This window comes from Manis javanica, chromosome 5 (assembly GCF_040802235.1).
Source record: "Manis javanica isolate MJ-LG chromosome 5, MJ_LKY, whole genome shotgun sequence".
Taxonomy (NCBI): Eukaryota; Metazoa; Chordata; class Mammalia; order Pholidota; family Manidae; genus Manis; species Manis javanica.
The window spans coordinates 104,886,664-104,904,279 of record NC_133160.1 but is presented as its reverse complement, the minus strand read 5'-3'; the positions used below and the strand labels follow the sequence as shown (position 1 = coordinate 104,904,279).

The window sequence follows — 17,616 nt, the reverse complement described above, 5'->3', positions numbered from 1 at the left end:
TTCATAAATTTTCCTATGCAGTTGAACAGATGAATGCAATAGTCAGCAAGAGAGTTGTGGCCAAACCCTGCCTCTGCCTCATGCTGAGAGTGACTTTGAGAACCCAGCCCTACCAACTGAAGGGAAACAGAGAACTTCTAAGTGATAAGCAGCAGACTGATAGGTCACCAGATCAGAGATCATTTTATAAAACAGCCTGAGTGATCAAAATTTACTAAGGAGTAAGGCCCTCCACTTTCAGAAAGATTTAAGCACCACTGAAGACAGCAGTGTTCCTTCAGGATCATAATCAACTCAAGAAGGGTAATGGGACAGATAAGCAGTAATGAGTAGGGTTTATCACATATTAACTAGACAGTTTTGGAGTCTGCAAAAGAGACTATAGAACAGAGAGAAGTAGCTTGACCAGTCAACAATATTTATTTGTGCTTAAAATTATAAATATTCTTTTGTATTCTATAAGCATGTAAGCCTGGCTCGGTCACCAATAGGCATTTGATCCTGTGATTCCTCTCATTCAAGTGGTTACATGAGTGATCATGACCCAGAATTTACACTTGTTATTGGTTTTAATTGCTGAGTTCAAATGCTCTAGCTGAGATTTATAGTAACCTTACTTTTCAAGGACTTCAGACTTTATGAAGGCATGCACAGTTGTCTCAGAGGTGCTTGTTTTTTTTTAAAACAATTAAGGGATTACTATTACATACCAAACACAGTAGTTGCTTTTATACACGTTATCTCAATCTGCAAAAAAATCTCTCTGAAGTAGATACCATACCCGTTTTAGAGATAAGGTAACTGAGGCTTCAAGAGGTTAAGTCACTTGGTCAAGCACAAGTAGGATTCAAACCCCAGTTTCTTTGATGCCAAAGTACTAGGCCTCACCTGCTATATACCATACTCTTGGGGCTCTACTAACAATCTCCATGTGGAAGTTATACAAGAGCAACTCTGCTGCAATCTCCTTCACATTCTTTTAGCCCAGGAGACAACCAGAGTGAGTTCAGGGCAGAGTGAAGAGAGGATAAGCACTAAGGTCTGCTCTAGCCTCTGGCTGTCAGATCCTTCTTCCCTGAAAACAGTGCAGCCAGCCAACATCACCAATCTTTAAAGACTCACAGCCTCTTTTCTGAAGCCTGGGGACACCACACAGAATCTTCACACGCACCCAGGTACCTGCAGCCTCGGTGACAGCCCTGAAGCTCTGGGGGCCTTCTGCTCTGTGTCTGTAATGGTCTGAAGCCTTTAAAGAAGAGGATTTGGGGATTCTTCCCTCTGACTGCAGGATTCCTCAGACCAACTTTCTTCTCTGCTGTTTTATAGTGCTCTCTTTGCCCACTTTTGCCACTCTTCTTTTTTGTGCCAGGCACTGTGTATGAATCCCAAGTATAACAACTTACTTAATTCTCATAATAGTTGGCCGAGACTGTTTCTATTTTAATACTATTTTTAAAATGGGCCAACTGTAAGGGGTAAAGAGAACTGAGCTTGGCCATACAGCTATAACTATCACACATTTAATTTCTCAAAGTAGTTTTTGCTGAGTGATTTACATTTATTTAACTCTTACAACAATCATCCAGGGGAATCTGTGTGAGTGAGAGTGTGTGTGTGTGCGCGCGCGTGTGTGTGTGTCTGTGTATCTTATTCCCCAGAGAACTAATTTACCTCAGTGAGATTAAAATGATTATATAGTAAACAACAGGGACACAATTCAAACCAGGTATTTCTCACTCCAAATCCCCTGCTTTTTCTATTACACCACACTGCCTCCCATGTATCTGGCCTCAGCGTCACACTCAAGCCACTCTACACAAATGGGAATCTTTTACTTTGACAGACTGCTAATAAAGTAACTTCACATGTTCTTTGGTAGATAGGACCAGGTAGATTCTCATATGATGAAATTCCAACAATCACAGACTGAAGATGGACCGGCTCAAGCGTACTGAACTGGACTGAAGAGCAGTTGGTTCAGACCCCTTTCCTCAGGTAGGTAAGACATACAATAATTCACTTTTTGAATTTCGTCAGAGACAAAGTCTTCGTCATCATAACAATCAAAATCAAATGTAGTTTATTTCTTTACACCACAGGAAGACATAGAGTGCAGTAATATTTTCACTAAATATTTTTTGTATGTGTATTCTGTAAATGTGCATTAGATTTGAAGTTCCTCAAAGTATTAAGTTAGTTTTTAAAAGAAAATTTCTCTTATTAGATGGTATTGCACCTTCCTGTTTGAGAACCGCCAGGGATGTAATTACAGTTAAGTGATTTGAAAACACTTAAAAGAACACATCAAATTAGCACTGTGCTAATTTGGTGAGAGGAAAGGACACATGCAAGTTGGTCCCTAACTTTAAGGCCTTTGTAATCTACCAGTGAGCGCCACTACCTCTCCCTGAAATATAACCCTTGCATTGCACCAGTTCCCTAGTACAATCAGACACAATTCCACTATTGGGCAAATTAGCACCCACATGATGAGAATGTTACTTCAAGGTTTATATATGTTATGTGAAATTTTCCCTACTGATAAACACAGAAAACCAAAATAGATGACATTTATATCATTTATCCATGGTCGTTAATTAGCTTTTAGGGATTCTAAAAGACTGAAAATGCTGTTACCAGATTATACATACACTTACCCCAACTTCCACATATATGTATTTTACTTTTTGGCTCAGTTATGCCTTCTTACACACACCTCTTCTGAACTTTATTCTGTTATTTTCTGATTATCATTTTATTTTGCACAGAATGCTTCAAACTCTTACCCAATACCCTAAGAAACTGGCCCTCTCTTATTTTTGAAGTTTCCGAAGAGGACAAGCTCTACCAGGCATGCTTTTAAATTCTATCACAAGGATTCTAGACGAAATAACTATTTTTCTGCCAATATCAAACATTGTGATCCTGTTTAAACTGTTAAGCATGACTGGTACTTAAATCAAATAAGCAATGTCTTTCAATTGACCAAACAGACATTTTCATGAGTAAGATTAAAAACATCAGCTGTGGGTTTAAAGTTTCAAATAAGAAGATAACTGTATTAGCCACTAGAGGGAGCAAAGAGCAGGTTTAGTTGTCAAGCTGTTGAGAAAAGGTAGAAGTTGCTCAGAAAGAAAAGTCATCTGTTCTGATTGAATCTTTCATGAAACATTATTTTCAGAACTTTGGCATATACTGCCTAACCCTATTTATATGAATTGGCCAAAAGAATATGAATATATAGGCTACTAATTTTACATTAAATTTCCTTTCTGTGATCTTTATTTTTTCTTGAGATTTTTCTAGGTGAACATTGGGTTTTTAGGGATGGACAATTCCTAAACCCAGCAGTGTGGCCACTTCAGGGCTCATTTTCTGATGCACCAGCTGATTCGCATCACTTATCGAGCAAGTGCAATGCACTAAATGTTTATCCCACACCTCCTGCCCCACACCCACAGTTCAAGGGCAAGCCCTAATTCTCAATGTGATAGGAGTAAGGGGGAGAGCCTTTAGGATGTAATTAGGTTTAGATGAGGTCACCAGGGTAGACCCTTCTGCGGGGATTTTTGCTCTTATAAGAAAAGGAACAAACACCAGAGCTCGCTTGTGCTCTCACTCAGCCATGTGAGACAGCGAGGCAGCCATCTGCTAGACTGGCACCTTGATAGCAGAGGCCACCAGCACCTGGCCCCTTGATAGCAGACTTCTCCGTCTCCAGAATTGTGAGAAATAAATGTCTGTTTTCAGCCACTCAGTCAATGGTATTTTGTCCTACCAGCCTGAGCTGACCAAGATATAGCAAGCAACCTGGACGTTTGCTGCCTGAAGTAAATCCAGGAAGTGCCTATGGAACTCCTACTAGGTACAATGAATTTATGTCATAAGCTGCAATGGGTACTAAGAGTAGCAATACCAGCAATGATACTTAAGAGGGAGTTATAAGCTGAGGAGACAATGCTGCTGTAAATGTCTAGGGAAGGAGTTGGCATGCTAAAGCCCATGGGTCACATCCACCCTGTGCCTGTTTTTGTAGATAAAGTTTTACTGGAACAGTTATGCTTATTCATTTATGTATGGCTGCTTTCTAGCTACAATGGCAGAGGTGAATAATTGTGACAGACTGTATGGCCTGCAAAATGTAAAATACTATTTGGCCCTTTACAGAAAAGTTTGTAAATTCCTGGTCTAGGAAAATGGTAATAAAGGACTGAATCAGGGACATACTTGCAAAAAATGTAATGAAGAGAAACAAATTGGTAGGGTACATGGTACATCTGGGATAAAAAATTCCCATAGCCCATGTTATGTTCTGCTATACAACCCAGAATTAGAAATCTGAAAGGTATTCTGCATAAAACTTGCTTGGTTACTAATGTTCTAATCATAGAAACAATGCCAAAGAAAAGAAATGCATTTCTTAGTCTTTACCTCCAACAAAAGATCAATTAGTGGAGTCTGCTTGCTGGCAGGGGTAAGACAGAGGTTGTCTATTATTAAGACCCGCATGAAATCAAAAACGAACTTTTTAGCTGGGTGGTTGGTCAGATACGTCTTGGCGCCCACATTGCAGTACTCTGACTGGCTCCTGTTCATCCCTGTGTCTGCTGCAAAGGCTTTAAATTCTTCTGCTGGAGATCCTACTTCATCATCGAGATCAGTCACCTGGTAATATCAAGTGGAAATACATGCTAGTCACATTCAATTTTGGTATTTTTACTTCTGCATCTCCCAAAAACCAAACTATAGAGCAACAGTATTTTCTTTCAACATTTACCTCCTACTAAGCTACTCAATGATTACCCCACTTTGTTTTACTTGACCCTCCTTTCAAGATAGTGATCAGGTACAGTATGTCACAGTTACTCAACACATGCTTCTAATATCAAACTACTGACTGGCCACTAACCATGTATCTGTTTTATGTTGAATTTTATTTCTATTATGGAAAACTACATTTAAAATAAACTAAATGATGAGAATGACTGTACCTGCATATTTGAAATATACCTACTGAGAAGCCAAAAGTCAAATAATTTCAGATAAAGATCTGGCATAATGATAACACCTAGGACTGACCCATTTCTGCAGCTTAAAAAAAAACCAAAAACAAAACAACAACATAACTAGTGTCAATTCTGAGCCACTAGGAAAAAGAAGATGGAATAGAAGAGAGATTACAAGATGTTGACAAGGAAGACATTGAGATATTATTGAAAGTCTATTTTAACCAAAAAGGAAGATTATAAAATTATAAACAAGTCAGAGTTTTAAGGTCATATGCTGTACTTGTCTTAAAAACTGCCACAATTTTAGAATGAATAATTCACCTTTATACATGAAGAAAAATTAATATGAAGGTAGGTTTTTAAAAAAATGTCTTAAATTTTTTTATCAAAGAATAGTTGATATACAGTATTATATTGGCTTCAAAAGAACTCCAGGTCCTAGAGTAGATGGTGGAAATAGGGAAAACATCATAAAATTCTGAAGTACTCTGGAGGAAAGACTCTTATTTGGGCTTGTTTGAAAGGACAAAAGAAGCATCAATCCTATATATGTTTACAGTGTATTAAATTAGTACAGAATATGAAAAATTCAAGTTGGACAAAATAAGAATTGAATGGAAAAGACAAACATATTTCATTTTTTATAAAGATAACCAATCCCATAATTTATTTGCAAAGACTAAAGATAGGAAATGCCTCATTCCTGAGGTAAATAGAGATAAATTGGTCTGATTGGTCGGACTGGAGTTCTGTAACCTGGGAAGAACATTTCACAACTACATAGCTATCATCACATTAAAGTAAGAAATGGATCTACAACAACTTGGGGAGGGAAGTTACTAAAAACGGACTTAGAAGAATATGATAAATGAAAACAGAGGTAGAGTTCACTACTATTTCAGGGGAAAGCAGGAGAGTTGGTGGGGGGGGGGGGTCAGATGCCAGATGGTGATATAAGAGGTGAAGCAGAGAGTCATGGGGCTGTGACGTGGTCAGAAGCTTCAAAGAATGGCAAAAAAAAAAAAATCTGCTAACCATTGGAGCAGACTAATTGCAGTTTGACATTTTCCTCCCCCTTTCCTACCATCTCCGAGTAAGGGCGGATGTTGAAGGGGAAGACGGTTGCTGCTAGAGCGCACAGGAAATCAGGGCTCATCCACATGGAGGCCAGGTCTGGGACGTTGTGATATAAGTATCTGAAGAACTGCATCAGGGTCACCGGGTATTCTCGGAGCCAAGATCCCTCCTCTTCTGACTGCCAAGGCTGCCGCAGGGACAGGAAAATAAACGGTATGTTAAAGACACTGACACTAAAAATTACTTTAAACTCCAAGATATCTCACTCTTCCTTGGAGTACTCACAGCTCCATCCATAACTGGAGTCAGTGGTTTTGATTTTCATTATTCGGCATGACTACAGCCCACAGCGGCTGTGTCACCAACAGAGCTCCCCATCCTCCAGCCCGCCAGAGTAGGGAGTGAGGTAAAAGATGGGGAAGTTACTGCGCTTCTCTGAGCCTCACTCTGTAACATGTAAAATGACAAGAATAGTGCTCTTAACCATTCAGCAATGTGATACTGTGATTTATAATAAGAAATACATATGTGGTTTTTGTCCCATTCCTGGCACAGAGCTCCAGCACCCTTAGAATTTCCTAAGTGATGAGAGCCATCCCAGTGCCTTTTTGGCGGTCAGAACAGCCCCTTTCAACCACAACCAAGTTAATGCTACTGAGGTGACTCTGGGGAAGCATGTGAGGATAGAGTCGCCCAGGGGAACCAAACCATATGATCAGGAGGTTGGAACCTTCAGCCCAAAAGCTCAACATCCCCCAGCCTCCAGGAGGGGAATGGGGACTGGAGATTTCGCTCAAGCACTAAATGACCAATGATTTAATCAGTTGTGTCTACATAATGAAGCATCCATAAAAAAACAGAAGGAGAGGGTTCAGAGAGCTTCTGGGCTGGTGAATACATGGAGGTGCTGGAAAAACACAGGTTGGAGAGGACATGGAAGCTCCATACCCCTTCCTACATACCTTACCCTATGAAGCTCTTCCATCTGGCTGCTCCTGAGTCCTATCCTTTTATCATAAACTAGTGATCTAGTAAGCAAAATGTTCACCCAAAGTGCCAGTAACAACCTGGACTTGTGATTGGTGTCTGGTAAGTCTTGTGGGACTGAGCCCTTAACGTCTGGGATCTGATGCTATCGGCAGATAGACAGTGTCAGGACAGAACTGAACTGTGGGACACCCAGTTTGTGTGGCAACTCCCCTCTACCCCCCAACATATTTGATGACTTGAAGCATCAGAAGTAAAGCAGTATTGTAGCAGAATACTGAGAATAGAGAAGACACACAAGAGTGTGTTTTTCCTTAAGAGCAAAACAACAGAAACAATTACAGAAAAGTTAAGAAAAACTAATATATTTGAATAATGCCTACCTTCTGATACTTGCCCACAGAACGGTGTTTTTTTAAAATCTTAGATTTGTTTTGTATTTGTCTATGAATAGGAACCAAAACAAAACTCCCCAAACATTCTAAATTAATACATTTAATCATAATGTTTTCTAAGATTGCATAAGAATAGCTTTGACTAAGAATAGTTAGGTGCTAGGAATCCAAAGTGTCTCATTAATAATTCCTCTTACAATGTGGTCCTGAATTGTGTAAACAAATTAAGTCATTATTCACAGTATTCCTAGAAGATAGGTACATACATTTTCTCATTCAGTCTTTCAATTCTTCATATCTAAGAAAAAATTAGAAAAACCAAAAATAGATATAAAATAAACTAGCCCTAACATTAACCTCTAAATCAAAGTGTTTTAGAAGTTCAAATGATGTGTTATTTTAATGACATATACTACAATAAATATTCATTATATATGTGTATACATTGTAATGTGTGTTTTATAGCATTAACATCAGTTAACAATCACAAAGCACTTACTATATACTAAATACTCGTTAGTGCTTTGTGTATACATTAATTCATTAAATCCTCACAGCAACCCTAAGAGATAAAATTCTATTATAACTAGCATTTTATCCATGAGGAAAATGAGGCACATAGAAGCTAGTATGTCTGAAGTACCAGAGATGGGGTCCGAACCCAGGCGGGGCTCCAGAGGCCATGGTCTTAACAACTGTGCTATCTGTCCTTACAGGAGGGATAACAAAACAGAGTTAAGTTTCCAGAGACCATGCAGTAAATAGGTAGTTATGATACCAAAGGCATCCTCTATGTAAAAAAAAATACCACAGGCAGGAGGATCTGTCAAGAAGCAACCTCGCTCAGTAAACTTACTGAGTTGAGCATGCTGCGGAGCATTCCCAGTAATAAAAAAGCAGCTTCTGTGCACACGTTGTGGATAGAAGAGACCACAGTTCCACAGGAGGCAGGGACTCCAAAGATAAATGTCCAAATGGAATCTAAATCAAACTGCAGAGGTAAAAGTGAATAAAGATTAGCCACTGTTGATTTTTTTCAGGAGAGACCCTCATGAGTTCTAATATTCTAAAATTTCTTCGAAACTAATTCATGCTTTTGATAAAGAGTAAAAGACCAGAACTTCTCCCTTGTATATTTAAAACTCATTATTACATTTATGAAGAATATGTGAATACTATCCATCATCCTTTCTTAGATTCCTATGCTAACAACATTGTTTTCCACTTTCTTTCTCTAAAGAAAACCAAAAAATAAAATATATGCCAGAAGATGAAATAACAGAACTGATGATTTTAAACAGGATTTAACAGTACACCCAATTCACTTTTAGATTATATACAGATAAGATCTGACAAAATAAAAATCAGTTGAGATTTATTCACAGCAGTTTTATGTAACACTTTACGATGTGGTACCATGCTTATTTTGAAAATTACATAACCAATCAAACTCTAAGCATGAATCTGTATCTTGATTTAAGGTAAGGATATAGATTTTGTGTTTTAATTTAAAAGGTTTTGTCAATTGCTAGAACTGATCTGAATTGCATTTGGTACAATGATGGAAGTAGAGTTCAATTCCAAAGTAAATTCCTACCCTTGCCATGCCACAAAAATAAGCTATGTACAGGTACCCACAAGTCTTCACCATTAGAAATCAAAGAAAGCCTTACTGTTTGCCTAATGTGGATATTCTCTTTCATTAAGAAATTCAAAATATTTTTCTCATCAGAACTTATACTAAGAATCCTGTCACACCCACCCAAGTAATTTATGGCATACATTACACCCCATTTTTAATTTCACAAAAACGAAATTATATTTCTAGATTAAAAAAATTACATAACTCAAAATAATTTTTTAGATTACCAATATAATCCAAAGTCTTTTATGCACATATAATCACAGAGTAACCATAAAGAAAAAAAGACCAAATGGGGAGAAAGGACCTCTGGAAAAATTTTCTATGGGATTTTCAGATTTTTCTGTCCTAAACAAAATCCGAAATGTCAGAAAGGGATGGAATCAATTGTGATTAACCCCTAACCCTATGGTGATTTTTTTGGTGTGTTTAATTACATTTATACCTTACTAGATAATTCCTACCTGGCAACCCTGCTTACATCGGCTGCTGGTGACAGGCACACTGACCTGCAGGTTCTCAGGCAGCTCACTAACTGGCTGCTGCAGAAACAATGCCATGAGAAGAAAATAGAGAGCGGGGACATTAGTGTGTTTGGGAAGGAATGACTGGAGAACTGGAAAACCAGGAGAATGACAGGCATCCCGGTTAATCTCCCTGACCGTTGATCTCCCACCGGCACTCCTGCCCACATTGAATCCTAAAAGAGGAAATTTAACAGTAAGTATAAAACTAATCATCAACTACCACACTACATTAACAAAAGGAGTAATTCAGTATATGTAACATTTCCATCCAGAACACTCATATTAATATAGTCAATTAACTACTCAATTGCTAAAATTAATCTGTGAGTCACAAGTTTTACTTTACTATGTCTTTGACTTAAGCAAGCCTATCTACTAGGATATAGGTCTTGAAAACATAGCTGACACAGTCAGATATGAGAGGTAATATAAATTCTACTCTTAAAAGAATTATCTCAAAAGAGCTCTCACATTTCCCTAAGAAGGTAAAATGCAAAATATAAGCAAAATTCAGGATGCTACAAAAATGTAACTTAAAAATATAATTGCTACAATATACTTAATATATTTCGATTATCCAGAAAACCATGATAAAACTAGCTAACCTAAAATAATCTACAAATTTAAAGACCAAGTGAATAAGCAAAAGAATCTTTTCTTACAGCATGGTCTGTAATTCTGATGGAAGGTTGCCCAGCAATGGGACAGCAAATCTGAGCTCGCTGTGACTGTGGCTACCTGAACATCCAGAGCCCTTTCTAGAAATAGAGCTCTACCAGGAAATGGTTGTTTCTTATTACTGTAGGTTACAGCATCAACCTATCAATCCTGTTTCCTCAGTTACATAACTAATTTCAGGAGCCAGCTCAAGCGTTTAGTTCTTTTGCCACCCAAACCTAGTAGAGTGCTCAATGCAGGATAAACAGTGGCCAGTCTCAAAGGAAGACCTTAGTGAAATGATTAAGTAAGCACATACTTGATACCATTTATATAAAAGAGAAATTTGTGTCCAGGTGGCATTTAAAATATTTTATCCTAACCAACTGCTCAGTGTGATGTGAATTCATCTTTTGATGTGTGCTCTTCTAACAAAAATTTTTACAGCAATCTATGAACATTTTTCATCTCATTTCTTAAACACAGTGAACATGTGAATTAGAAATTGCTACTATCCTTTTTGTAACATAAAAAATACGCAATTTGTTGAAAGTTGTGAAGTTAATGAGTGGTGGCACTAGGACTTGTTCCTGGCATCACTCTTTTAGAGCCTATAAGGTATTCTGCAGCCCTTGGCCTTCTTAATGACATCGCCACATTTCTGAAAGACTGGCTGCATTAGGACACTGGGTGATTTTGTTAACAGTGAATTCTAAATGAATTTCTAAGTTTAAAAAACTCTAGAGCTTTAAGAGCTTTTGAATAAGAAATCAAAAGACAAAGCATATTTTACACATTAACTAGGAAATAAATTTTGATTAAACTACAGGTCCTTAATGAAAACCAATAGTGGCATTTACCTTCCTAAATTCTCATACTCTGTTTTTCCCTATAATTACTCTTAAGGAATACTTAATATGTTACAACATACACACACACACACACACAAATATATATGGTGTATATACACACATATGATTGAGATAGATACTCAGACAAAATGAAATTGTGAATCATCTTTAAATTAAACACCTAAATTTCTCATTCTGAACCAGAGCAGTATATGCACGGTGTAAGCAGGTATCAATGAAGGACAAAGAAATTCTAAGGTATGAAGTTAGGACGCTCAGACAGTAAAAGCACATTTTTATGATGTGAAGTGATGTAGGGCAGGAGGAAAGATAAGACTAACAGAAGACAAATACTTACACATTATTACTATCTGACTCAGGAACCTTATGTATGTAACAGTCTTAACTTCCTAGTTAAGGAAATTAATCCTTAATGTGTATTTGTCAGGCTTACTTCCCATAAAACAGAACCTATATACCATAAAATATACTTTTCTCTGGAATCATTAAGGCCAAATGAGATGATATATGCTAAGGAATCTTGCAACATGAAAGACTGTGCTATATGGATCTTAGGTGTTATAACTATTGCAGTGTTTGGCCTTCAATGAGAAGCAATGCTGTCAATTAGCACTTAAAACTCTCATATTCAGTTGTGCTTTCTCACTGTTTATTCTGTAAGTAGCTATTATTAAAGTCATTAAACTAAGTTTCTTGCTACCAAACTGTTTTATAATAATAATGTTTGTAGGCTATATTCCTCCCCTTAGAGTCAATGCATATCTATGAAGATAATTTAAAATGCACATTTTAAAGCAGACAATTTTGAGAAATCATTTGTTGAGTTTTTCTTCACATAGTTTCTTCAGACATTTCCCACATGTGAAATGACAACAATCCTATGCTGTAAGCTGTCTTATCATTTGCTTCAATATTTGACAAAGTAGTGCAGATAGCACTGAAGTCCTGATACTTTTATTTTTTTTTAAGTTGCACATTAAATTCTAATCCCTAATTTCCTCACTTGACAAGACAAAGTCGGTATAGTCTTGATGTTTGTTGCACAATACAATTATATAAGATTTTGACTGTAATAAGGACAAATATATTTTTTAAATACTTTAAGAACTGAATTACTATAATTTTCAGTAAAAACATTATCTTAAATATCTATTTTTTAAAGTAAGATCATTAGTATGAGCAAAAATATAGTAGCTCAAATGAATTTAACATAGGAAAGTATAATTTCTATACTTAAACATTTAGTTCTGTGTTTGAAACAGCATAAAACTAGTTGTGTTTTGGCTGAATAAGGGGCTTTGGCTGAAACTGAGCTTGAATCCTCGAGTGGCAGTATAACCTAAATGTTAAGAAAGTATACGCTTTGGATCTGAGCAACCTGGATTCAAATTTTGACACCCCTTAGCTGGTGAGTGACTTCACCCCTATGTCTTTGCTTTCTCGTGTAAAATGCATATGACAGGTAACATTTACACCTTGTAGGGTTATGGTGAAAATGAAATAAGTAATTGTGGAAATCAAAGTATTTAGTAACTAGCACAGAATAAGAACTCAAAATACTAATCATTATTAATTCAATTCTGATAATTAGTAAACTATTTATATAGAGATCAGAAAAGGAAATATACAACAAAAAGATCACAAGGAATTTCCTTGAATTTTCACATCTTAATATCCTGTTTCTGACTTGTTTGTTTGATTTGCAATTTAAAAAGCCAAATTTGAACCTTTATAAGCTTTTTATCTTTCATTAATTCATGATAAACTTATGATTCTTACTGCTTGTCAGATTAACTGAAGAGTATAATCTTACATAAGGCTTAAAAATAAAACAAAACACAACAGCCTATTTTAAAGCCACAGACTGTGGAAGTCGCATACCTAACACAGTTCCGATCTTATTAGTTAAGACAGAATCCGTCTGCTCCAGCCACCCCCCACCGCTGAGTCCCTCCTTAAACTTGATAAGCACAGACTGATTGCTCAGCAGGACAACGAGGACCCTCACGGCCGCTGTGACTGTGGTGGGGTGCAAGTGCTCCTCCATGAACATCGTGATCCAGTCAAAACCCAGGGTCTTGACCAGTTCTTCACAAGCTCTGTTCAAAAAAACAGATTAAAAGATAAGACGAAACACACTGATTTCAAGGATTATGACCTCAAGTTACAAAGAAAAATAAGATTATGTTTTATATAAATTTCAGGGTCTATAAAAAAATCTATTATATTATATTGTCAATGGCAATTCTTTCATCTACTATGGATTAACTAGTAAGAACAACTGGTACCATCAATTCTGAAAAGATTTTACTTACTGCAAATTAATGCTTGTCTTTTCTTTAGATGTGTAAACTAGTTTTAGCAAGATATCTAGAAGTCTGTTCCTCAAAAGTATAAGATTAGCAGATACAAGACCTCCGAATTCTTCTTCAGTTCCTACAATGAAAATAAATACATTAAATTGCTCTAGCAGATAAACTACGATAAAAAAGCCAACACTGTTTCAGATAATCTGAATGGAAAATAAAACTTTAAGAAAATACTTTCTCTAGGAATACTTTTCATTAAAGTGGGTAACAAAAAGGGCCTATTAAATCCTTTCTCTTTGGAATCTTGAAAATTGTTCATTTATATCTGACATTATTCTAAACAAGTGACTATAAAGTCTGTGAGCCCTTTTTACATTAATATTCCACTCCTTTACCAATGGGGGGTGGTAATCAAATATGGATCACGTGATTAAAATAGTCCAAATCCTTAATTTCCACATTATTTTTGAAGGACATAAATAAATTTACCAGTTAAAATAGGAAGCATATTAAGTAAATATGATTCATAAAGGAAAGTTAGAATTAAATAGCATACAAGAGAAGCAAAAGGCATTCAAATGCACAACAGAAATAAGAAAGGGGAGGAAAACAGTAAGCTTATGGTTCTCAATGGACAGTGGCTGGGAACACAGAGGACTGAGCATCAATGGCCCAGTGTTCTAGGTCTAATTCTGACACTGACAGGCTATGGAAAATAAAACTTTAAGAAAATACTTTCTCTAGGAATACTTTTCATTAAATCACATTAAATAAATCACAATCCACATGCTTTCCCTTATTCCAGAATTAAAGCTCAAGCTAAATTTTACCTACCATGTTTATATGCTTTTACTTGTCTGGGCAAGGGGCTGTTTTTACCTTTAAACACTATTGTTTCAAAATGCTAATTTAGTGTCTTTATTATTGGGGAGGGTGCTTTAAGCTTACCAAGGGGAGCTCATGATTATCTCCCCTTCTAAGATGCATAGGACCCATCAATTTATAAATTTCCTTATGGAAGCATATTACACAACCTAAATCAATACAGGAATTATTTCCTTTTTTCAATTATTTCCTTTCAATAAAATGACAATCTACACAGAAATGAACAATTCTCCTTAGTTTTTATGTCTGGCTTTCTTTCAGTTATGCTTCTCCTAATTTTTAAATATTGTTTAAGACAATTAACTCTGAAAAGAATTTCCAGGTTAACTTCTTCCCACTCAATATGATACTTCATTCCATACTGCATTGCCTTTTATGTTATTTATTTCATTTTGCAGTGATTATTATTATCACCATTCAGCAACATTCAAACCATTTTCTTTTTTGTAGGTATGCTCTGAATACTGTGTAAGCTATTAGAAAGAAAAAAGTATGGTTTTACATAATTGGAACATATTATACTTAATATAGTCTTCAGTTTGTAGCAAATAAACAATAAATGTTATATATTAACAAGACCAGCAATGTGTTTCTGATTTCCTCTATTATTTTAAAGGGCAGTGATGTGATGAGGAGAAGACTAATCAACCTGTCAGGTGAACAAAAAAATTGGCAATTTATACATCTTTCCCACTACGGTCTTAACTAACGGAATTTTTATAGTACTTGCTGTGGTTACTGAATTCAAATGGTCAAGAAGAAATACAGAGAATAGAGAAATATTTTCCTACATATTTTTTATACTTGAAATAGATGCATCATGTTTCCAAAGATTTTTAAAGTACTTTTTGCTTTCTAGTTCCTGTTTAATTGGCATATATTAATTCAGAACTTAAATACAATCTTTGCATATGGTAGAAAGATACAGTGGTTAAAAGCTTAGAATGTTGGTGCGGACTACTTGAATTCAAATGCAGTAGCATGCTCTCAGGTGAGTTTCTTCTGCTTAACCCTTCTGGGGTTCAGTTTTTTTCCTTGTAAAATTGGGATAACAACAGTACCTATTTCATAAGGTTCATAATATTACAGGAAGCACCTGAACAGTGCATGGCAGATATTAAGCACTCAGTGTTATCCACTGATTTGATCTTTATGCTCCCCATCCACTGCAACTTGCTTTACCAAAGAAATGTCAACCAAATAAGTAGGCAGTAGTTTAAGCAGTCATTGGTCTTCTGTGATATGTAGGAAGTCACTTAGCCTCTCAAATCTCTTAGTTTCTCCTTTGAAAAACATGTTTATACCATTTCTCTTCTTACTCAGAAAGCACTGGAGAGGCTGTGCTCTGGATAGTACAGCCAACATGGAGAACTTCTTTATGGGGCACTGAAGTAAGAGTCTTCTTCTTCACCCTCAGGTTGCAAGTGTTGTAAGGGTGTAAAGGAAATCATTTATATGATATTATTTTGGAATAACATAACAGGATAAAAATGTAAATAATGCTGAACAAATATAGATATTCTGAATTTAATTACAGGTCAATCTAAAAGGTACTTTTCAATGCTTTCCAAGAAAATCTCCTGTCCTAGAATACATAACAGGAAAAATATATTGGGAAAAAAAATGCACCAAATGAGGTAAATTAAAAGGAAAAAAATTGTCACAGGTCCATAATCTCAAAACTTATGAAATCACTGTTATATAAAATAATTGTAGGAAAATGTTCTTTCCTTAAGTGACTACTAAATATTTAACAGAGAAATGAAAATAATAGTAATATAGATATAATTCACATCAGCAAGTGACTGTTTCTGAAGAGACATATAGAAACTTATAAAAATCAAAAACTATTCAGAAATCACAGAGTAAGAGTCTGATATTTAAAGGAACATTTCTATGAATTCTCTAAAAACAGGAAACTATTTTATTTCTAGTAAAATACATACCCTGTTAAACTCTGTAGGTAATTCTGTACTTGTGCACACTGTACTGGCTTGATTAAACACGAACACATTTGTGAAAGACCAAAGCAAGTAATGTAAGGAGAAAAGTAACATAATAGTATCACATATAATTTACGTCTACCTGTGCCAGATGAAAATAAGGTAGTCATTAGTTGTCAAGTTCCAGCATTGACTCACCAGTGTCAAGCTTCTCTTCGTGCTTTATTTCCATAACTACAAATTTCTCACAAACTGCAAAGGTTGGTAAAGTAGAAGAAATAAACTGGCCAAACCTTTAAATACAAGAAAAAAAGGTGATGGATTTTATTTTTTCTCTCCTTAAAACACAGCAAAAATGTGAAAAAAAAAAAAAATGAAATGAAAAACATAAAATAGTATTTCTCATTTTAACTCATCTTATACAGACCTTTAAGTGATTACATTTGGTTTACTTCCCTTAGGACCATTACAATTAACATTAAATATGTTATTATATTTTAAAGTACAGGGAAGAATATATGTTTCCAGAAATATGAGTCCTTTAATGCACTAAGGTAAATGATTTCAAGGACCAAACAGCATGATCAAAATTAGAATGTCCTAACATTATCTACATGAATCCACAGTAGCCTTGTAGTTAAGAGCTTGGGTTTTGGAAACACAGGTTGAAGTTTAAATCCTGGCTTTATCAAGTTTTCGTTACTTGAGGCAAGTAGCTTAACCTCCCTAGGCCTTGGTTTCTTAATTTGTAGAGAAAAATTAAAAACTTGATAGGTTTCAGAGACAATTTTAGCAAACTGATCATTATAGTATTAAGGTAAGATCTAAATTATTGTTCATAACAACAATCTCCAAAATTTTTAGACTCTAGTTTTAAATCTGTCATCAAGTTAAAAAAAATGTTTTCAAGGTAAATCACATAAAAACGAGTGATTTACATGCTGTACAGAGTACAAATTAGTCTCCTTGGAATGCTGTAATAAGTGGGTGTGGTTTTACCTGACACTTGTGCAATTACAAGAAAAGTGGTAGTCAAGTCCAGTTCAAACAATTCTCTACTAGGAAAATACTCTGGTTAGTTTTTTTCCTTCCTTTTTCAGTTACGATGGGAATTACCAAGTGAATTGTAGAACATTTCTACAGACAGTCCATGAATAGGCATTACACCATATTTCACATTAGCAGCAAAATCAACCTTACATCACATAAAAGGTCTGAATATACAAAAGTAAAATATCACCATCTGTTTGGGTGGTAGAGAGTAAGTATAAAGGAGAGGGCATGTCCACTATGGGTGTGTGCCTGTGCGTGTG

General features: G+C 35.8%; 1 protein-coding gene across 9 annotated transcripts in view; it reads right to left on the bottom strand.

Moving 5' to 3' along the window:
- WDFY3 (WD repeat and FYVE domain containing 3) overlaps positions 1-17,616 on the bottom strand; it is a 281,845-nt gene that overhangs the window by 72,434 nt on the left and 191,795 nt on the right. For 8 of the 9 annotated variants that reach the window (XM_073237349.1, XM_073237354.1, XM_073237352.1 and 5 more), the window contains 7 exons: positions 16,502-16,596; positions 13,482-13,602; positions 13,048-13,265; positions 9,575-9,810; positions 8,325-8,459; positions 6,094-6,273; positions 4,432-4,665 (listed from right to left, as the gene is read on the bottom strand). In XM_073237349.1, coding sequence (XP_073093450.1) covers positions 4,432-4,665; positions 6,094-6,273; positions 8,325-8,459; positions 9,575-9,810; positions 13,048-13,265; positions 13,482-13,602; positions 16,502-16,596 — 1,219 coding nt within the window. The remainder of the gene's footprint in view (positions 1-4,431; positions 4,666-6,093; positions 6,274-8,324; positions 8,460-9,574; positions 9,811-13,047; positions 13,266-13,481; positions 13,603-16,501; positions 16,597-17,616) is intronic. The other variant, XM_073237353.1, reaches the window with a different exon arrangement.